General features: G+C 48.1%; 1 protein-coding gene across 4 annotated transcripts; it reads right to left on the reverse strand.

The window, feature by feature from the left end:
- Positions 1-872: 872 nt before the first annotated feature.
- On the reverse strand, positions 873-22,429 carry LOC130285153 (eukaryotic translation initiation factor 3 subunit C). Of its 4 annotated transcripts, none has more exons than XM_056536420.1 (21): positions 22,316-22,429; positions 21,220-21,351; positions 21,071-21,136; positions 20,785-20,974; positions 18,441-18,566; positions 18,253-18,313; positions 18,073-18,182; positions 15,568-15,692; positions 15,239-15,413; positions 14,903-15,006; positions 13,915-14,056; positions 13,705-13,830; positions 12,968-13,061; positions 10,480-10,667; positions 8,548-8,772; positions 8,100-8,463; positions 7,061-7,220; positions 6,906-6,971; positions 4,491-4,578; positions 3,195-3,372; positions 873-1,054 (listed from the first exon to the last, which is right to left on the reverse strand). In XM_056536420.1, the coding sequence occupies exons 2-21, from the start codon at positions 21,318-21,320 to the stop codon at positions 969-971; spliced, it is 2,775 nt and encodes a 924-aa protein (XP_056392395.1). In that variant the 5' UTR covers positions 21,321-21,351; positions 22,316-22,429; the 3' UTR covers positions 873-968. The 4 variants fall into 4 exon arrangements, with proteins under 4 accessions (XP_056392395.1, XP_056392394.1, XP_056392396.1 ...); XM_056536419.1 differs by having other exon boundaries at positions 22,310-22,331; XM_056536421.1 differs by having other exon boundaries at positions 3,207-3,372; positions 22,200-22,321.
- Positions 22,430-22,600: the final 171 nt, after the last annotated feature.

A 22,600-nucleotide genomic window follows, 5' to 3' on the forward strand; every position in this document is an offset into this window, starting at 1 on the left:
TTATATAATTAAATATAATTAATATAATTCAATTAATATATAATATAATTTTATTAATATAATATATATGAATATATTTTATCTGATATATATATATTTTATGTATGAAAAATAAAGATATAATAAATAACGATAAAATAAAAAATATAAATAATAATAAAAAAAACTTTGAGACTGCATGCATAATATCCTGTGAAAGCTGAAAAAATTATATATTGTATTATATACATTATAATACAAAAAAATATATATAAAAAAAAAAATTGCTTAATGTTTTAGGCATGTCCCGCCCCCTTGCAAACCGGGGTATGATGGGAGTTGTAGTATTGTAACAGCTGTAGGTTGGGGAATGCTGGGGTACATAGAAGTGCAGTTTTTCACTTTCACCACTAGAGGGCTCTGTCCTATGTGTCATTCTAAGAGCGCTGGTTTAAAATGAACACAATTTGCATAAATTTTAAAGAAGCAGTGAGAAGAAAGTTGATAACTCCCATCATGCACCGGGGTGAAATACTGAGGAATACCAAGGTTTAATGATTCCCTGGGAACCTTCTCATCTGTCCGAGCGGCAGCTGAGACTCTTCTCACACAATCAGTCGCTGACCGCCGCGCTGTACAGAGGTCACATGTGAAGGGGGGCAAATACTTTTATTCTACCCCGTTAGTGCTCACCTGTGCTCTAGGGGGCACCAGCGCAATGCAACCAATGTTTCCCAACCAGCAAGCCTCCAGCTGTTGCAAAACTACAACTCCCAGCATGCCCGGACAGCCATTGGCTGTCCGGGCATACTGGGAGTTGTAGTTTTGCAACAGCTGGAGGCACACCAGTTGGGAAATGCAGCTTTAAGGCAATAAACACACTGGGAGCCACATTCACTCCAATATCTTTATTAAGAGAGACAATGGGGAAAATAACAATAAAAATAAAAGTAAAGGGAGTGGGCGTGGCCTCCGGGATCGGGATGCGATCAGTAGTTGTTCTGGTTCTGCTGGTCTCGCCGGTATCCGCGCCGCATGTAGCCGCCCTCCTTCCTCTGGTAAGAGTCTTTTTGGTCTGGATAATTAGAAAAGTAAATGTCAGAATAGATGGAGGAGCGAGCGCTCAGTATCATCAATACAAAGTCTCCGCCCCAAAGACATTACAGGAAACTCAACTATGTACAGAGTATGGCGCCCCCCCGGAAGAGGAGGTCAGGGGAGAGAAGGATCAGGCAGCTTGGATTTCAACTGACTGATCCTTCAATTCATAGGAAGATATTCTGCTGCCAGTAATGTCTGAAGAGGACGGGGGAAGTGTCTGGAGGGAGGGGAAGGGGAGGAGAGAGAGTCTGGAGGGAGGGGAGGAGCTATCTTTAAAGCGTACCTATCACTAAATAAACTTTTTTAAACTTAAGCTATGTTCCCTAACTACACCTAACACCTTCCCTTAAAAAAGTAAGGAGGAGAGGCAGAGAGGGAGGAGTCTGGAGGGAGGGGAGGCAGAGAGGGAAGAGTCTGGAGGGAGGGGAGGCCGAGAGGAAGGAGTCTGGAGCGAGGGGAGGCAGAGAGGGAAGAGTCTGGAGGGAAAGGAGGCAGAGAGGGAAGAGTCTGGAGGGAAAGGAGGCAGAGAGGGAAGAGTCTGGAGGGAGGGGAGGCAGAGAGGGAAGAGTCAGGAGGGAGGGGAGGCAGAGAGGGAAGAGTCTGGAGGGAGGGGAGGCAGAGAGGAAGGAGTCTGGAGGGAGGGGAGGCAGAGAGGAAGGAGTCTGGAGGGAGGAGAGGCAGAGAGGAAGGAGTCTGGAGGGAGGGGAGGCAGAGAGGGAAGAGTCTGGAGGGAGGGGAGGCCAAGAGGGAAGAGTCTGGAGGGAGGGGAGGCCGAGAGGAAGGAGTCTGGAGGGAGGGGAGGCAGAGAGGGAAGAGTCTGGAGGGAGGGGAGGCCAAGAGGGAAGAGTCTGGAGGGAGGGGAGGCCGAGAGGAAGGAGTCTGGAGGGAAAGGAGGCAGAAAGGGAAGAGTCTGGAGGGAAAGGAGGCAGAGAGGGAAGAGTCTGGAGGGAAAGGAGGCAGAGAGGGAAGAGTCTGGAGGGAAAGGAGGCAGAGGGGGAGGAGTCTGGTGGGAGGGGAGGCAGAGGGGGGGTGAGTCAGGAGGGAGGCGTCTGGAGTGAAGGGAGGCAGAGGGGAAGGAGTCTGGAGTGAAGGGAGGGAGGATTCTGAAAAGCAGAGACAGAGCCGACTATAGAAAAGAGCGCAGAGTCTAATGGACAGAGGGGGGAGCCTGAGGGGGGGGGGGGGGGTAAAGAGTATGAAGCAGGGTCAGGAGGGGACAGAAGAGTCTGGCAATGGTTAATTTCCATCACACCCTTTATAGCACATGCACATTCAGTCAAGCCAAGTGTGCATGTGAATGGGAAGTATTGGCTGTTTCAACCTTAAATAGGGGTATTCTGGGACTTTTTGATTGCCGAGCTGCAGTTACCTAACATCACCAGTATACAATGTGCAGCACAGGGTCTTCTGCCCCATTCACTGTATAGTGGGGGGGGGGGGGCGCCGAAGAGCTGAGCAGTCAGGGTGCCAAGTGTCAGCACCAATCAGTGATTGATGGAAACCTCCTTTAGTTCTTCACCTTCCCCTATAGAGCTGCAAAGCCCAACCCACTTGACCCTTCAACTCCTGACACTTTGTTGCCCTCTTATATAGGTGGGGTGCCCTACAGATTCTTTTGGAAGAAAAGCTCGCTACAGGGACCCCTAGTGTTGGGAAAAGTGCATTACACATACAATACAGTGGGCGGGGGTAGGAGATTTGTCACCCTTATTAAAGCTCCCCCTAAAATGACAATTTACACATCACATGACAGGGTGCGAGCGGCTCCACAATGGATCACGTAAAACAAACAGGAAGTCAGGTGTGCACCGCCTCAATGCTTCCCCCACATCACCAGCAGTGGACGGCTCTCAGGATGATGAGGAGAAGATGTAGAAGATGAGATGTTACATGCAGAGAATCCCTTATACACCAGTCACCGCTGCGCCTCTCCAACTGCTGCACGACTGCTACTACCACCCCTCAGCATGCTCAGACCTGCCGGAGGTAACAGCGCCGCAGCGGGAGGAGAGAGCGCCCCCCAACCTTACGCTACAAGAGTGATGAGAGTGAAAGACGGAAGAGTTGACGTAGATGATGGTAAGAGATGATGAGCGGGAGCCTGAAACACATACAGCTGTCCTCACCGCGATTGAAGTATCCACCATAACTGCCCTGCTTGTGGTCAAATATGCGCTCGTTGTTCTCCACGAGGTTGCCCAGCTTCTCAGCCAGCTGCAGAGCAGTGTTCTGGAGCGAACTGGGCTCCGTCCCGTGCATCACCACTGTCTGTGTCGGCTGGTCTAAGGAAGCCTGCGGGGGAGAGGAGACATTGTTAATAAGGGGGTCATGGGAAACCATCACCAAAGGGGCTCATGGGAAACCACCACCACCAAAAGGGGCTCATGGGAAACCACCACCAAAAGGGGCTCATGGGAAACAGTCACCATAGGGGGGTCATGGGAAACCGTCCCCATAGGGGGGGGGTCGGGAGGGGTCATGGGAAACCGTCCCCATAGGGGGGGGGGTCATGGGAAACCGTCACCATAGGGGGGGGGGGGGTAGGGGTCATGGGAAACCGTCCTCATAGGGGGGGGGGGGGGGGTCATGGGAAACCGTCCCCATAGGGGGGGGGGGTCATGGCAAACCGTCACCATAGGGGGGGGGGGGGGGGTCATGGCAAACCGTCACCATAGGGGGGGGGGGGGGTCATGGCAAACCGTCACCATAGGGGGGGGGGGGTCATGGCAAACCGTCACCATAGGGGGGGGGGGGGGTCATGGCAAACCGTCACCATAGGGGGGGGGGGGGTCATGGCAAACCGTCACCATAGGGGGGGGGTCATGGCAAACCGTCACCATAGGGGGGGGGGGGGGGTCATGGCAAACCGTCACCATAGGGGGGGGTCATGGCAAACCGTCACCATAGGGGGGGTCATGGCAAACTGTCACCATAGGGGGGGGGGGGGGGGTCATGGCAAACTGTCACCATAGGGGGGTCATGGGAAACCGTCAGCAAGCTGGTAGACATAAACCTATATCTGATAAGAGTTTACAGCAGTGTTTTCCAAACAGAGTGCCTGCAGCTGTTGCAAAACTACAACTCCCAGCATGCCCAGAGAGCAGTTGGCTGTCCAGTCATGATGGGAATTGTAGTTTTGCAACAGCAGGAGGCACCCTGGTTGGGAAAACACTGTTCTATGGCAAGGGTGTCCAACCAGCAGCCCTCCAGCTGTTACAAAACTACAACTCCCGCCCGGACAGCCTTCGGCTGTCCGGGCATGCTGGTGAGTTGTAGTTTTGCAACAGCTGGACGCACACCAGTTGGGAAACCCTGGTAAAGACATCTCTTCCCATAATGCATTTCACCAGAGCTCTTGTGCAGACACTGAAGAGGCAGGGGATGCAGAGCGGTGGGCGGACAGCACTCACCATGAGCTCCTCGTTGATGATCATCTTGCTGATGATGCTGTGTACGGTGGGGATCTCCAGCTGGAACATGTCTCCCAGTATGCCCATCCTGAGGGGGAGACACAAAGCAGACCCCAAACATTAGGATGGGGAGCGACAAAGAAGGGAGCCCCCGGCAGTAAATAAAAATATATGGTATCTCCGCGTACGGAAATGTCTGAATTATAAAAATATATCATTAAACCGCACGGTCAATGGCGTACGCGCAAAAAAATTCCAAAGTCCAAAATAGTGCATTTTTGGTCACTTTTTATATCATGAAAAAATGAATAAAGCGCGATCAGTAAGTCCTATCAATGCAAAAATCGCTAAAAACTTCAGATCACGGTGCAAAAAATGAGCGCTCATACCGCCCCATACACGGAAAAATAAAAAAATTATAGGGGTCAGAAGATGACAATTTTAAACGTATAAATTTTCGTGCATGTAGTTATGATTTTTTCCAGAAGTGCGACAAAATCAAACCTATATAAGTAGGGGATCATTTTAACCGTATGGACCTACAGAATAATGATAAGGTGTTATTTTTACCGAAAAATGTACTACGTAGAAACGGAAGCCCCCAAAATTTACAATATGGAGTTTTTTTCTTCAATTTTGTCTCACAATGATTTTTTTTTCCGTTTCACCATAGATTTTTTGCCAAAATGACTGACGTCATTACAAAGTAGAATTGGTGGCGCAAAAAATAAGCCATAATATGGATTTTTAGGTGCAAAATTGAAAGAGTTATGATTTTTTAAAGGGAAGGAGCAAAAAACAAAAATACATAAACAAAAGGGGTTAAGGACGCAGGGTTTTTCTGTTTTTGCATTTTAATTTTTTCCTCATCACCTTCTAAAAATCCTAATGTTTTCAATTTTGCACCTAAAATTCCATATTATGGCTTATTTTTTTGCGCCACCAATTCTACTTTGCAGTGACAGTCATTTTACAAAAATATCCACAGCGACGCAGAAAAAAAAATTAATTGTGCGACAGAATTGAAGAAAAAAAAATGCCATTTAGTAACTTTTGGGGGCTTCCGTTTCTACGAAAATTACACCATATCTTTATTCTGTAGGTCCATACGATTAAAATGATCCCCTAATTATATAGGTTTGATTTTGTCGCACTTCTGGAAAAAATCATAACTACATGCAGGAAAATGTATACGGTTAAAATTCTCATCTTCTGACCCCTATAACTTTTATTTTTCCGCGTACGGGGCGGTATGAGAGCTGAAGTTTTTAGCGGTACCATTTTTGTACTGATCGGACTTTAATCGCTTTTTATTCATTTTTTCATGATATAAAAAGTTACCAAAAATGCACTATTTATACACTTTATAATACACTATAATACACTATTTTGGACATTGGAATTTTTTACGCAATTGACCGTGCGGTTTAATTAACGATATATTTTTATAATTCAAACATTTCTGCACGCGGCGATACAACATGTTTATTTTTATTTACAGTTTTTTTTTTTATGGGAAAAGGGGGGTGATTCTTTTATTAGGAAAGGGGTTAAATGATCTTTATTCACTTTTTTTGCAGTGTTATAGCCCCCTCTAGTGGCTCTTACATTGCACATACCGATCTCATACACAGATCATTGCCGTGAATTGATGCGGCAAAGATCAGCGTTATCGGCGGTCGATTGCTCGAGTCTGGATTTCAGGCTTGGAGCAATCAATTGCCGATCGGACGCGAAGGAGGCAGGTGAGGGGACCTCCGCTCGCATTCTAGCTGATCGAAACATCGCGATTTCACCGCGATGGTCCCAACCAGCCCGACTTAACTGCCGGGAAGCTTTTACTTTCATTTTAGATATGGCGATCAACTTTGAACGCCACATCTACAGGGTTAATAGCGCGCGGCACAACGATCAGTGCCACACGCTTTAAGCTCAGGGTCCAGGCTTTTAATAGCCGCCGGGAAAGACCTGCTATGACGCGGAGTCACAGGGTCATATACAGGGACTGGGCTTAGGGTGTACATGTACGCCCTGCGACCTTAAGAGGTTAAACACTTTTTTGTGGGGAAGATGAGGAAAAAAGGGCAATTGAAATTTTTATTGGGAAAGGGGCTTATTCACTTTTTTAGCCATTTATTTTAATTTTAATTTTTTTTTTATGTCCCTATAGGGGACTATCTATAGTGATCATTAGATTGCAGATACTGATCAGTGCTATGTAAACAGATAGCACTGATCAGTATTATCGGCGATCTTCTCTGGCGACACCATGATAGTGACAGGAGGTAGGCGAGGGGACCTCATCTGCCATCTTGGTTCATCAGATCTCCGCGAGGCACGGCTTTTTTGTGGTCAGTATTGGTCACGGCATCTGAGGGGGGTGGGGGGGGCCCCCAATGTGCTCTGGGGTCTCACCTTATGGAGTCGTAGACGCTGCTGTATGTGAACAGATACGTCCTCAGAGATTCTTCCTGTATCTTTCTGCAAGAGAAGATGAGAAGTGATGATGAAATCGCGGTATAAACGCGTCTATCGAGAGAGGCTCCTCCCACGGCGCGCTCCGTCCTCACCTGACCAGCAGGCTGCGCACACGATCCGCCTCCGGGAACAGGTCCCACACTTTGCCGTTCATCTTCTCGTTGATTATAAAGTTGCGGCAGGTTTTCCAGTCTCCCATCTTCATGGCCTTGGAGGCGGCCACCACGTGTTCCCTCATACTCTCTGGGGGGCCTGCGGAGCAGAGGACAGAAGGGTCAGACTAGACATGTCCTCACTAGGTTTCCCAACCAGGGTGCCTCCAGCTGTGCAAAACTACAACTCCCAGCATGCTGGGAATTGTAGTTTTGCAACAGCTGGAGGGATGAAGGTTGGGCACCTTTGCCATTGAACTGTGCTTTCCAGGCATTCTGGGAGTTGTAGTTTTACAACAGCTGGAGGACCGCAGGTTGGCCACCCTTGTCATAAAACAGTGTTTCCTAACCAGGGTGCGTCCAGATGTGCAAAACTACAACTCCCAGCATGTCTGGAAAGCCAACGGCTGTCCGGAAATGCTGGGAGTTGTAGTTTTGCAACAGTTGGAGGGCTGAAGGTTGGGCACCCTTGCCATAGAACTGTGTTTCCCAACCGGGGTGCTGTCCGGCCATTCTGGGAGTTGTAGTTTTGCAATAGTTGGAGGACCGCAGGTTGGCCACTCTTGTCATAGAAAGGCGTTTCCCAACCAGTGTGCACTCTGCTCTTTCAAAACTATCACTGCCAGCAAGCCTAGACAGCTGTTGGCTGTCCGGGCATTCTGGGAGTTGTAGTTTTGCAACCGCTGGAGGGCTGGAGGTTTGCCACCCTTGCCACAGAACAGTGTGTCCCAACTAGGGTGCCTCCAGCTGTTGCAAAACTACAATTCTCAGCCTTCGGATGTCTGAGCATGCTGGGAGTTGTAGTTTCGCAACAGGTTGGGCACCCTTGCCATACAACAGTGTTTCCCAACCCAGGTGCCTCCAGCTGTTGCAAAAATACAACTAGCATACGGGCAAGCTGGGAGTTGTAGTTTAGCAACAGCTGGAGAAACCCTGGTTGGAAAACTCCGCTATACACGTGGTCCCCACCCGATCTCACCCAGAAGAGGTTGTCGCTCGCCCACGCGCAGCTGGTGGTGAAACTGCTTGCTGATCATCCTCCTGCGGGCGTCGAACTCGTGCGCCGCCATGTATGGGATCTCCAGCAGCATGGCGGACACCAGGTAGACGCACTCCAGCAGCTCCAGGTTGATGTGCATGTGGAACGGGATCTGCCGGCGCTTCTCGATCTTCTCCTGCTCCTGGTTCCTCTCCTGCATGGTCCTCATGAGCAGACCCTGACCCAGCAGCTCCTTGGCCCGACCGCTGGACTGGATGTCTAGGAGAGCGTTGTGGGCGTCACGGATCATCCCCTGGCGGAAGGCGCAGATGCCCAGCTGGACCATGGTGCGGTTATACAGGATCTGGGAGGCAACAACAGGGAGAGCGGGTTATATGGCGGCATTAGCAGGTATGTTATTACAGCCGTAGTGCCCCCATCTTCTCACCTGCACAGGGGGGTCGGCGTGCTGGATGTTGTCCTGAAGGTGAGACATAAGCATGAGATCTCGGGCCTGGAACCAGCGGTTGTGCAGGGCGTGATGGTATATGTGGCACAGGATGGCGCAGGTGCGGATACGGTCCGTCCTGTCCTTGGCGTAGATGTACTTGCAGAGTCTGTCCATGAGGACGGCGCTGTCCTCCGCCTCGTTCTCTGCCTGGTCCTGTTCTGACTGCAACAGAAAAGACAGAACGTCAGAAGGATCATCACAAATTATAGAGGGAGGAACGATTAGATTTTATGGCGTTTACTGTTATATCAGGTCAGTACGCAATGTATCGTTTTTATTGTGTCTGAAGCCTTTTATATAAAAATAAATAAAATAGAGACTGGGGGAGGAAGAAAATTATTTAAATCGCCCTTTTTGATCACCTGCTTTATAAAATTTTATGGAACTCATTTATCAGGACTAATTTGGCTTAAATTGGACTAAAGGGGGCCCCATAAGTCTGCTGGAAGGGGGCGTGCCGTCCCCCGCATGGAGCGCCGGCCGACACGCCCCCTCCATGTATCCCATAGAGATTCATGGGGGGGGGGGGGGGGGGGCGTGTCAGCCAGCGGCTTCCTGTGGGGGTCGGAACAGCCACTTCCCGCAGACTGTCGGGGCCCCGTTCAGGAGATCTCATCGGACCCCCCGTGATCTATAACTTATCCCCTACCTATCCTTTAAATGATTATTCACTGCATTACTCCTTTAATAATCGTTCTACACATGGTGATTTTTTTTACTTTTTCCTAAAGAATAAATAAATAAAAAATAAATAAATAAAAAAAACGTATGAGGGGGCAATTAAAGTTTTTTCTTTGCTATGGAGGAATCAATTTATTTTTTTTATATTTAAGAACTTTTTCGACTTTATCCCCATAAGGGACATCTATAAGCAATCATTTGACTGCTTATCCAGTTCAATGCATTGGATTCCTCTGATCTGCTGAAGTCTGTACTAAGATCTGGCACAGCAGAAGGCCTAGGGCAACCATTAATATGGATTAGCTCCGCGCAATCGCAGAGAGCTGATCCGTCCCACTGACCCACCAATAATGTAGCGAACTTACCCTTTAAATGCCACTGCCATTTTTGACAGCGGCATCTAAACAGTTAAAATAGCTGGCACCAGAGCGGCGCCCCCCCCCCCCCCCAGCTGCTGAAAGCAACCGGGAGCAGCTGGGTATGGATAGGGGTCAAGATGTTTATAATCCCGCACGGTAAACAGCATAAAAAAAAAAAAAAAGGTTAAAAAATATACCAAAAAAAAAAATAATGATTTCTGGTCACATCAGAAATTTTGTTTTATCAGAATGTTATATATGAAGGCTTACATTGAGGGGGCGGAGCATGACGTGACAACGCTCTGGCCCCCGTGATCGCCAGTAAATAGACCCGGAGCGAACATGCTATGGGGACTGATTGTAACGGGGTGCGGCATGCAAGATCAGGCATCCCCTGCGATCAGGCATCTTATCCCTTATGCTTTGGATAGGGGATAAGATGTCTTAGCGCCGGAGTACCCCTTTAAGGGGATAAGATGTCTGATCTCTGCTGCGGCACCCCAGACATCCGGTGCAGAGAGCGAACTACGCTCCGTGCTGGATAACTGGCGATGCGGAGGCTTGTGATGTCACGGTCACGCCCCCTCAATGCAAAATTATGGGAGGGGGTGTGGCAGCCGACGCTGCGCCCGACGCTCTAAACGAAAGCTGGGTGCAGCAGGGAGATCGTGGGGGTCCCCAGCGGCAGGACCCCCACGATCAGACATCTTATCCCCTATGATTTGGATAGGGGATAAGATGTCTAGTGGTGGAGTGCCCCTTTAAGGGGTTAAGTATGGCGGCCATGACAGTGAGGGCTCAACACCCTTGCCCATCCCAAACCCCTCACCTTAGACTCCTGACCGGTGCTGAGCTGCCGCTGATGAGCTTTGTAGTCGAACTTGTAGTAGGTGTGCATGATCCTGCGGAGGTAGACGCGGCAGATCTCCTCCGTGCTGCCCTTCTCTTGCAGATACTTCTGCACCCGCTCGATCACCGCGCACACCTTCGCCTCGTCCTTCAGATTGTCCACGTATTCTGCAACCAGGCGACAAACTTCACTACAGCCCCAACTCCATACTTTCTAATAGATCAGGACAATGTTTTTTTCCAACCAATGCACCTCCATCTGTTACAAAACTACAACTCCCAGCATGCCCGGACAGCCGAAGGCTGTCCGGGCATGCTGGGAGTTGTAGTTTTGCAGCAGCTGGAGGACTGCAAGTTGGCCACCCATTGGCATAGAACAGTGTTTCCCAACCAGGTAGCCTTCTGCTGTTAAACTACAACTCCCAGCATGCCCAGACAGCCAATGGCTGTCCAGGCATGCTGGGTGTTGTAGTTTCTTTTTTAGGTCTTTTTAAGTCAACTGGTGCCAGAAAGTTAAACAGATTTGTAATTTACTTCTATTAAAAAAAATCTTAATCCTTCCAATACTTATTAGCAGCTATATACTACAGAGGAAATTATTTTCTTTTTGGATTTCTTTTCTGTTTGACCACAGTGCTCTCTGCTGACACCTCTGTCCGTGTCAGGAACTGTCCAGAGCAGGAGACAATCCCCATAGCAAACCTCTCCTGCTCTGGACAGTTCCTGAGACGGACAGAGGTGTCAGCAGAGAGCACTGTGGTCAGACAAAGCAAATTAAAAAAAAAAAGAATTTCCTCTGTAGTATACAGCTGCTAAGAACTACTGGAAGGATTAAGATTTTTTAATTGAAGTAATTTACAAATCTGTTAAACTTTCTGGTCCCAGTTCATTTAAAAAAAAAAATAATAATAATAATAATAATAATAATAATAATAATAATAATAATAATAATAATAATAATAATAATAATGTTTTCCACCGGAGTACCCCTTTAAGGGCTGCAGGTTGGCCACCCTTGGCATAAAGCAGTGTTTCCCAACCCTGGTGCCTCCAGCTGTTGCAAAAGTACAACTCCCAGCATGAGGCAAAGCCTATAGATTGTAACAAACCCTCAGCAGTGTAATACATGAGGTCAGGCTGGGTTTCAATCTCTGGATGTAGAAAAATAAAAAAGGGCCACTCAGTTCCTCATCCGCTTGCTGTCAGTGAATGAGAAACATTTTAAATTTTTTTTTTTTTTTTTTTTTTTTTTTTTTACACAGAGACTAAAAAAACCCCATCTCTTCTAAACCTTCTCACGGCTGATTTTTTGTTACAATTGTATCCAGTCTAGACATTCCAACAGGACGACAGACTGACACATTGTGACAAAATGTCAGCGCAGGAGAGGCAAAAAAAAAATAAAAATAAAAAAATCGAGCATATACATTGTAACAAACCCTCAGTTGTGCAATATAAAAGGGCAGGCTATGTCTCAGTTCCCACTGACTTTCAATTCCGCTTGCTGTCAGTGAACGAGACTTTTTTTTTTTTTTTTTTTTTTTTTTAACACAGAGGCTGACAACCTGTCCTAAATCGAGTCCTTCTCGCAGCAGAAGGTTTGCTACACTTGTTTCCAGTCTAGACAATCCAACATATTGAATAAATTAAAACTGCCTGAGCTAATACATTGTAACAAACCCTCAGCTGTGCAACACATTTGGTCAGATTGGGTTTCAGTCTGTGAAGCAGTGTTTCCCAACTAGGGTGCCTCCAGCTGTTGCAGAACTACAACTCCCAGCATGCCCGGACAGCCTTTGGCTGTCCGGGCATGCTGGGGGTTGTAGTTTTGCAACAGCTGGAGGCACCCTAGTTGGGAAACACTGACCTATACTATATACTACTATATAGTCCAACATGCTGGGGGTTGTAATTTTGCAACAGCTGGAGGCACCCCTGGTTGGGAAACACTGACCTATTCTATATACTACTATATAGTCCAACATGCTGGGGGTTGTAGTTTTGCAACAGCTGGAGGCACCCTAGTTGGGAAACACTGACCTATACTATATACTACTATATAGTCCAACATGCTGGGAGTTGTAGTTTTGCAACAGCTGGAGGCACCCTGGTTGGGAAAACACTACTTTGAAGCTTGCCCCTCACTATGTAGAGATCTTGAAAATGACGAGAAAACGGGTGCAGAATTTTTCATTATCTGCAGTGACCTCCCACCAGTTGTAACAGAACTACAACTCCCAGCATTCCTTGACAGCCTGTGGTCCTCCACCAGTGGCTCTCCAGCTGTTGGAAAGCTATAAAGCCCATCATGTTTTTTTGGTTGCCAGGGCATGTTGTAGTTTAGCATCAAGTGAAGATCCCAGGTGGAGGACCACAGCTGGAGGCCATCAGGGCATGCTGGGAGTTGTAGTTAATAAGATCCAGCAAGAGAGTAGCCACCCCCCGCCCCCTGCTGCGGCTCCTCGTACCTTGTGAGTGCGGGTCTGTGTTCTGCATGATCTTGGTGAACTCTTCGTCCATCCTCTCGATCAGGGTGAGGATACAGCCGCGTACACGGAGAGGCTGCAGGGCACAGACAACATGATAAACCGACAGCAAAACACCATATTTAAAGGGGTACTCCGGTGGAAAACTTTGTTTAAATCAACTGGTGCCAGAAAGTTAAACAGATTTGTAAATGACTTCTATTAAAAAAATCTTAATCCTTCCAGTACTTATTTGCTGCTGAATACTACAGAGAAAATTATTTTCTTTTTGGAACACAGTGCTCTCTGCTGACATCTCTGCCCATTTTAGGAACTGTCCAGAGCAGCATATGTTTTCTATGGGGATTTTCTCCTACTCTGGACAGTTTTTAAAATGGACAGAGATGTCAGCAGAGAGCAATGTGTTCCAAAAAGAAAATAATTTTCTCTGTAGTATTCAGCAGCTAATAAGTACTGGAAGGATTAAGATTTTCTAATAGAAGTATTTTACAAATCTGTTTAACTTTCTGGCACCAGTTGAATTAAATAAAGTTTTCCACCGGAGTACCCCTTTAAGAAAGTCTCAGACACCTTGTATGTCATACGGTCTGGTCTGCAGCTGCTGCGACACTACCGCTCCCAGCAAGTCCTGACAGCTAACAGTGAACCTGTCAGAGCATGCTGGAAGCTGTAGTTCTACAGAAGCTAGAGAGGGTCCCCGCAGCTGTACGGGGATTCACCTGGTCGGACACGATGAGGTTCTCGGAGTCCTCGGCGATGTTCTCCCCGATGAACATGTTGGGGTTGGCGAAGAGGATGTCCAGCAGTTCGTTGACGCACTCCAGGCATTTCTTCCACATGTCGGCCTGCAGAGAGGAGGAGAAGGGGTTAAAAGGTCACATGATCACATTTCCGGTGGGTAATCAAACACATCAGATGGGGTACGTCACCTTCATATACGCAGCCAGATTGGGGTTGTAGTCGTACAGAGAGGCCACAATGTTGAACTTGATCTTGACGGAGATTCCCTGCCCCAAGTTGTGCTCCTCGGAGATCCCGGCCAGCAAATGGAGGAGCTCGATCTGTGCCGCCCTGTGAGGAGGGGGACAATGGGGGTGAGAGGAGGGAGAGGGACAATGAGGGGACAACATGGGTGAGAGGGGGGGGACAACAGGGGTGAGAGGAGGGAGAGCGAGAGAGGGGGGGGGGGGACAATGAGGGGACAACATGGGTGAGACTCCCTGGGGAACCAAGACCCTGCCACCCAAATCACCTTCCCCCACTATACCGCTTATCTGTCTCCCCAGCCAGCTCCCCTATCCATGCCCTCACCATAACCATCCAGCCCATCAACATGTCCGTGCCGTCCCCTGCCAACCTATTCATGTACCCGCAATTATGCCCATCCCACTTACCCATCCATGCCCACGCCATCACTGCCATCCCTCGAACCTATCCATTACCCCCCACCACCTTCCAGCCCACATACCTGTTCGTGCCCCCCAACCACTACCCCAGCCGGCTTAACATCCATGCCCCCGCCATCACCCCCAGTCAGCTTCCCTGCCGTACCAAGCTGCCCCCGTCCCACTTGTCTATCCATGTCCCACCATCATAATGCAGCCCACATACCTGTTCATGCACCCCGCCATCACCCCCGTCCCTTTACATGTCTGTCACCCCGTCCCTTTACCTGTCTGTGCCCCCGACCCGTCTGTGCCCCCGACCCTTTACCTGTCTGTGCCCCCGCCATCGCCCCCGTCCCTTTACCTGTCTGTGCCCCCGCCATCGCCCCCGTCCCTTTACCTGTCTGTGCCCCCGCCATCGCCCCCGTCCCTTTACCTGTCTGTGCCCCCGTCCCTTTACCTGTCTGTGCCCCCGTCCCTTTACCTGTCTGTGCCCCCGTCCCTTTACCTGTCTGTGCCCCCGTCCCTTTACCTGTCTGTGCCCTTCTTTCCTCTGGCCTGCAGGATCTCGTTCAGTTTCTTCACCACTATAGGCGGGGTGATCTCTGTGCCTTTAGCGAACATCTTGGGCTTCTCCTGTAGGAAGTGAAAGGAATGAGAACACAGACCCCACAGATATCCAAAGAGAAAAGAATTTCCTCTGTAGCATACAGCTGCTAATAAGTACTGGAAGGATTAAGATTTTTTAATAGAAGTAATTTAGAAATATGTAACTCTCTGGCACCAGTTTATTTTTTCTTAAATCAAGTTTTCCACCAGAGTACCCCTTTAAAGTGACGGGTACATTATAAACGCCTCCGGCTCTCACCTTAACCATTGGAGCGCCCCCTTTGACCTTCTCCCATTCTCCTCCGGCCTCGTTCTCATCCTGTTCGCCTTCCATCGCTTCGTCGGCTTTAGTCTTGTCTTTGCGATGCTGCTTCTTCTTGGCCTTCTCCTCCTTCTTCTTCTCGGTTGCCTGCTGTTCTCCTGAAAGTCCGGTTCTGCAACGCAGCAAAGTGTCTGATCAGTCACATGACAAGAGGCCCCCCCCCCCCCCAATAACACCAAGGGCCCAGGGACTGTCATGGGCCATTGCTCACACCCCCTCCCCAGTCTATGGATGGCAGTGACCCTGCTCTGTCCCCTTCTACTCACTTCTTAAGGAACCTGGCGGCCAGGGTTGTGTATTTGCCTTCATCGTCTTCAGATTCGGAGTCTGAGTCCTCGGAGTCTGATTCCCAGATTTCGTCATCGGAGGATTCTTCATCATCCTCAGCGTCCTGGTGCAGAATACAGAATGAAGCCGACATTATACCAGGTGCCGGATCTGACCGCCTCAGCTGTGGTCTCCTACCCGTGACTCTACATCTGTTGTATAACTACAACTCCCAGCATGTCTTGACAGACTTAAGGCAGGGTTCAGAAGCTTATAGATTTCCAGCTGTTGCAAAACTACAGATCCCAGTGTGCCTTAACCCCTTAAGGACCGGAGGTTTTTCCGTTTTTGCATTTTCGTTTTTTGCTCCTTGCCTTTAAAAAATCATAACTCTTTCAAATTTACACCTAAAAATCCATATGATGGCTTATTTTTTGCGACACCAATTCTACTTTGTAATGACGTCAGTCATTTTGCCCAAAAATCTATGGTGAAGCGGGAAAAAAAATCATTGTGCGACAAAATTGAAAAAAAAAACGCTGTTTTGTAACTTTTGGGGGCTTCCGTTTCTACGTAGTACATTTTTCGGTAAAAATGACACCTGATATGTATTCTGTAGGTCCATACGATTAAAATGATACCCTACTTATATAGGTTTGATTTTGTCGGACTTCTGGAAAAAATCACAACTACATGCAGGAAAATTAATACGTTTAAAATTGTCATATTCTGACCCCTATAACTTTTTTATTTTTCCGTGTATGGGGCGGTATGAGGGCTCATTTTTTGCGCCGTGATCTGAAGTTTTTAACGGTACCATTTTTGCATTGATAGGACTTATTGATCAAAAAGTGACCAAAAATGCACTATTTTGGACTTTGGAATTTTTTTGCGCGCACGCCATTGACCGAGCGGTTTAATTAATGATATATTTTTATAATTCGGACATTTCCGCACGCGGTGATACCACATATGTTTATTTTTATTTACACTGTGTTTTTTTTTTTATTGGAAAAGGGGGGTGATTCAAACTTTTAATAGGGGAGGAGTTAAATGACCTTTATTCACTTTTTTTTTGCAGTGTTATAGGTCCCATAGGGACCTATAACACTGCACACACTGATCTTCTATGTTGATCACTGGTTTCTCATAAGAAACCAGTGATCAACGATTCTGCCGCATGACTGCTCATGCCTGGATCTCAGGCACTGAGCAGTCATTCGGCGATCGGACGGCGAGGAGGCTGTCCTGTCAGCTGTTCGGGATGCCGCGATTAGCCGCGGCTATCCCGAACAGCCCGACTGAGCTAGCCGGGAACTTTCACTTTCACTTTTAGCCGCGCGGCTCAGCTTTGAGCGCGCGGCTAAAGGGTTAATAGCGCGCGGCGCCGCGATCGGCGCTGCGCACTATTAGAGGCGGGTCCCGGCTTCACTATGACGCCGGGCCCGCCATGATATGACGCGGGGTTACCCCGCGTTATATCAGAAGAGCAGGACCAAGGACGTACCGGTACGTCCTTGGTCCTTAAGGGGTTAAGCTAAGTTGTGTATCTAAGCATATCATGTGATACTGACTCCTGAACTGTGTATCTAAACCTCTTGCATCATACTGTGTGCTGACCTATGTATCTAAGCCTTTCCTATGGGATATGGCCTTTTGAGCTGTGTATCTATGCCTCTCATGTGATACTGCCTCCTGAACTGTGTATCTAAGCCTCTTGCATGATACTGTGTGCTGACCTATGTATCTAAGCCCCTCATATGTGATACTGCTTCCTGATCTGTATCAAAACCTCTTGCGTCATACTGTGTGCTGACCTATGTATCTAAGCTTATCCTGTGGGATATGGTCTCTTGAGCAGTGTATCTAAACCTACCATGTGGATACTATCTACTAAGCCTAGTGTTTCCCAACCGGGGTGTCTCAAGCTGTTGCAAAACGACAACTCCCACAATGCCCAGACAGCCGTTGGCTGTCCAGGCATGCTGGGAGTTGTAGTTTTGCAATATTAGAGCAGACTCTGCTACACTCTATCATAGTCTGATGTCCCTTTGGAAGGTCTAGACTGGAAACAGTTGTAACAAACCTTCAGCTGTGAGAAGTAGAGATGAGCGAATTTACAGTAAATTCGATTTGTCACGAACTTCTCGGCTCGGCAGTTGATGACTTATCCTGCATAAATTAGTTCAGCTTTCAGGTGCTCCGATGGGCTGAAAAAGGTGGATACAGTCCTAGGAGACTCTTTCCTAGGAATGTATTCACCTTTTCCAGCCCACCGGAGCACCGGAAAGCTGAACTAATTTATGCAGGATAAGTCATCAACTGCCGAGCCGAGAAGTTCGTGACAAATCGAATTTACTGTAAATTCGCTCATCTCTAGTGAGAAGGATCGGGTCACAACTGGTTTTCAGTCCCCGTGTGACAACTAATGTTCTCATTCACTGACAGCAAGCGGATGTAGAGATTTACTAACAGCAAAGGCAGCTACCCAGAATCCTCCTCACCTCGGCTTTCTTCTGGAACTTGCGGGCATCGGGCGGGGCGGCCTCGACCTTCTTCAGGAACTTGCTGGCGCTGATGCCCTCTTCCTTCTCGTCATCGCTGGACTCAGAGTCTGAAGAGGTGGAAGTGACAGTCAGACCGTGCAAGGCAACAAAGATGGCCGCCAGCACGCCGTTACTCACCGTCAGAGTCGTCTTCATCCTCGTCCTTGTCTTGGTCTTCATCCGCCGACTCCTCGGGATTCTGGGAATATACAATATAAGACAGGGATGAAGCTTCAGCCTCGGTGGAGCGGCGGCCATGTTTGTTTCTTGAGGCTTCAGCCTCGGTGGAGCGGCGGACATGTTGGCTTTCTGCTCCGTCATCTCACCTGCTTGTAGGCAGCAATGGGCGCCTCGAAGTCTCGGTTGTACTTGCGCAGTTTCTGGCGCAGCGTGCTCAGGGCTTTGCCGTTGTTTTTGTTCATCTTCTTCCGGCCTTCCTTATCGTCCCAAAGCTGAAAAAATAAAAACGTATGAAGTGGGGCGAGTATCACAGCGACGTAGGCGATATAGAATCACCTGCGCAATAATGCAACCAATGGTGGCGACGAAAACGTTACGGGTCAGAAAAACATACAAAAAAAGACTACTGAATGCTTAAAGGGGTACTCCGGGGAAAAACTTATTTCATATCAACTGGTTCCAGAAAGTTAAACAGATTTGTAAATTACTATTACAATAAAAAAAAAAAAAAGTCTTAATCCTTCCAGTACTTATCAGCTGCTGAAGTTGAGTTATTTTCTGTCTGACCACAGTGCTCTATGCTGACACCTCTGTCCATGTCAGGAACTGTCCAGAGCAGGAGAGGTTTGCTATAGGGATTTTCTCCTGCTCTGGACAGTTCCTGACATGGACAGAGGTGTCAGCAGAGAGCACTGTGGTCAGACAGAAAAGAACAACTCAACTTTAGCAGCTGATAAGTACTGGATGGATTAAGATTTTTTTTTTTTATACTAATTTAGTAATAGTAATTTACAAATCAGTTTAATTTTCTGGAGCCAGTTGATATGAAAAAAAAAAATAATTGTTTTTCACCGGAGTACCCCTTTAATAAGTGGCGGTAATCTCATTAACAGCAGTGACCAGTGAGCGCCCCCTGCAGGCAGCCTGTTAATATGACAGGCGGAAGCTTTCTGAAGGCCTCTGGTCCCAAGCTAGCAGAGCGCGACATGACTGATCAATGCTATGCAATAGTATAAAACTGATCGATATATGCAATCCAATTTACTTAACCCCTTAATTACCCAGGGTGTACATGTAAGCCCTACGCCCGCTCCCCTTCTAGGACGAGCGCTTAGGAGCTGAGAGCTCATCATAGCGGGGTGATACCGACTGATCTCAGCCGCCGGGACCCATGTCTAATATCGGACATCACCGATCGCGGTGCTGCCTGGCATTAACCCCTTAGACGCCACAATCAAAGTTGTTGCATCTAAAATAAAAATAAAACACACTCCTGGCAGCTCAGCGGAGCTGATCGGTACCATCGCAGTGAAATGGTGATGTCCCAATCAGCTGAGAGGACGGAGGGAGCGCCCTTACCTGCCACCTCGCCGTCCGATCAGGCTGGAGCAGCAGAGCACCGATAACACTGATCAGGGTATGAAATCTAAGGATTGCATGTAATAGTCGTCTATGGGGACTAAAAAATTGTGTAAAAAAAAAAAATTTCAAAAAAATGTGTGTGTATATATATATATATATATATATATATATATATATAATAAAAATCTTAATGTAAATTAACCCCTTCCCTAATAAAAGTTTGAATCACCCCTTTTCCCCCATGTAAGAAAAAAAAAACAACAAAAAAAACGTGGTAACACGGTTTGCATAAGAGTCCGAACAATAAAACTAAAAACATTAAACCACATGCTCAATGGCGTACACAAAAAAAAAAAAAAAAATACCAAAGTTCAGAATTTAGTATTTTTTGGTCTTTTTGTATACCCCATTTAAAAAAAATTAAAAAATAAAAAATGAATAAAAAGCGATCAAAAAGTCCCATCAAAACAAAAAAGGTACTGATAAATACCACAGATCTTGGCTGTCTGGCCATGCTGGGATTTGTAGTTTTGCAACATCTGGAGGGCTGCAGGTTGGGCACCCTTGGCAAGGAACAGTATTTCTCAACCCTGGTGCTTTCTGCTCTGGCAAAACTACAACTCCCATCAAGCCCGGACAGCCAACAAATAGAGATTATGACCTAATAGTAGGTCATGGGACATTATGGGGTTCAAGGGGTATTCCAGGATAAAAAAAAAAATTATATCAACTGGCTTCAAAAAGTTAAAAAGATTTGTAAATTACTTCTATTCAAAAATCTTAATCCTTTTAATAATTATCAGCTGCTGAAGTTGAGTTGTTGTTTTCTGTCTGACAACAGTGCTCTCTACTGACATCTCTGCTTGTCTCGGGAACTGCACAGAGTAGAAGAGGTTTGCAATGGGGATTTGCTTCTACTCTGGACAGTTCCCGAGACAGGTGTCATCAGAGAGCACTTAGACAGAAAAGAACAACTCAACTTCAGCAGCTCATAAGTACTGAAAGGATTAAGACTTTTTAATAGAAGTAATTTACAAATCTGTTTAACTTTCTGGAGTCAGTTGATATATATAAAAAAAAAGGTTTTTCCTGGATAACCCCTTTAAGCAGCCCTGGCAGCGCCCTCACCTCGTTGACGTAGTCCTCCAGGTCGGACAGCAGGCGGATGTAGAATCGGGGGACACCTTCCTTGTCCACTATGTTCTTGGCCTTGATGTACGCCTTCCCCAGCTGCTCGAACTCCTCCAGGCACTTGGTCATGTCGCGGATCTTCATGGCGTTGCGGATGGTCTTGATGATGTTGGTCAGCTCCTCGAACCTGCACCGGGGGCGAATGCAAAAAACGGTTAACAGCACAACACGGGACAACGCAGGACAATACCGGGGGTCCATGTAGAGTCTCATCACCACCCACCTTTTGTCTTTGGCGCTGCGCACCACGCGCTTAGTGTCCTCCTCATCCTCGCTCAAGATAATCTGCCTAAGGAACAAAAGAAGAAATGTTCAGAATGTCCGTGACCCCTGACACCAGGTGACCCTTCGGGACGAGGAGACGGGACTCACTGTTTGCCGTAGGTGCCGCCCACTGGTTTGGGCAGGATCTCATCTCCGGACAGCGACTCCTCCGACTCACTGTCTGAGCCGGTGGCGAAAAAACGAGACATGGTGGCGACTGATGGAGCGCGTCACTGGATACTGGGGAGAGAAGAGAGGAGGCGGCCATTACTAGAGGTCACATGACTTATACCCACATCTAACCCTTTTTTCCCCCAACCTGCACCTCAGTGGTCTCCAATCTGTGACCCCCCCCCCCAGCAGTGGCTAAACTACAACTCCCATCATACCACGGTCTACCACCAACCCGTATGTCAGTATTTCCTAACCAACATGCCTCTAGCTCAGTGGTCTCCAACCTGCAGACCTCCAGATGTTGCAAAACTACAACAACCAGCATGCCCGGACAGCCGTTGGCTGTCCGGGCATGCTGGGAGTTGTAGTTTTGCAACATCTGGAGGCCCGCAGGTTGGAGACCACTGCTCGAGCTGTTACTAAACTACAACTCCCAGCACACCATGGTGTACTACTAATCTGTATGTCAGTGTTTTTCAACCAGGGGGCCTCCAGCTGTTTCTAAACTACAACTTCCATCATACCCCAGTGTCCTACCAGTCTGTATCTGTGTTTACCAACCAGGGGGCCTCCAGCTGTTGCTAAACTACAACTCCCAGCATGCCCTGGTGTCCTACCAACCTGTATCTGTGTTTAACAGCCAGGGCGCCTCCAGCTGTTGCAAAACTACAACTCCCAGCATGCCCAAGTGTTCATCATCCCAACCTTTGGCCCCTCAGAACTACAACCCCCATCCAGTGATCCCCAGCTGTTCCCCTCCTGCCACCATATTGCTCATAGGCGCCTCCCTGCGGCTGCTGCCGGCCTGGCCCTCACACGGCTCCTCCCGCGGGGCCCCCACACCCATTACGGGAGCTGTCCGGACCGGGGCCCCCAGTTTCTCGGCTCCCGGGGCCCTCTCCTCCCGCCCTCACCTCTGGGAGCCGCACACACGCGACAGGCCCTGCTGGTGAAGGCGCAGAAAGGCTGAGCAAGGAGTGCAGTGCGCATGCGCAGACCCGGCAAAACACGCGCCGGAAGTTACCCTCACTTCCTGTCTGCCGCTGGTACTGCGTTCCCCGGCGTCCTCGGCGGCTTCTGACGTTTTGGGCCGTGTTGTTGTAATTCGGGATGAGATGGGATTTACACGTGTAATAGGACCCAATGTGGATAGATTTGGGGGGGGCGGAAAGCGATCACAGAGATGATGTCAAAAGCTGCGGTGACCGCCATTTTATTGGAGACCATTCCGTGAGGCCACGGAAAGATGGCGGCGGTGATGCTGCTGACTGAGCAACTGATTGTTTCTATGGAAACCTTATCAGCAGAACACAGA

Source organism: Hyla sarda, chromosome 8 (assembly GCF_029499605.1).
Source record: "Hyla sarda isolate aHylSar1 chromosome 8, aHylSar1.hap1, whole genome shotgun sequence".
Taxonomy (NCBI): Eukaryota; Metazoa; Chordata; class Amphibia; order Anura; family Hylidae; genus Hyla; species Hyla sarda.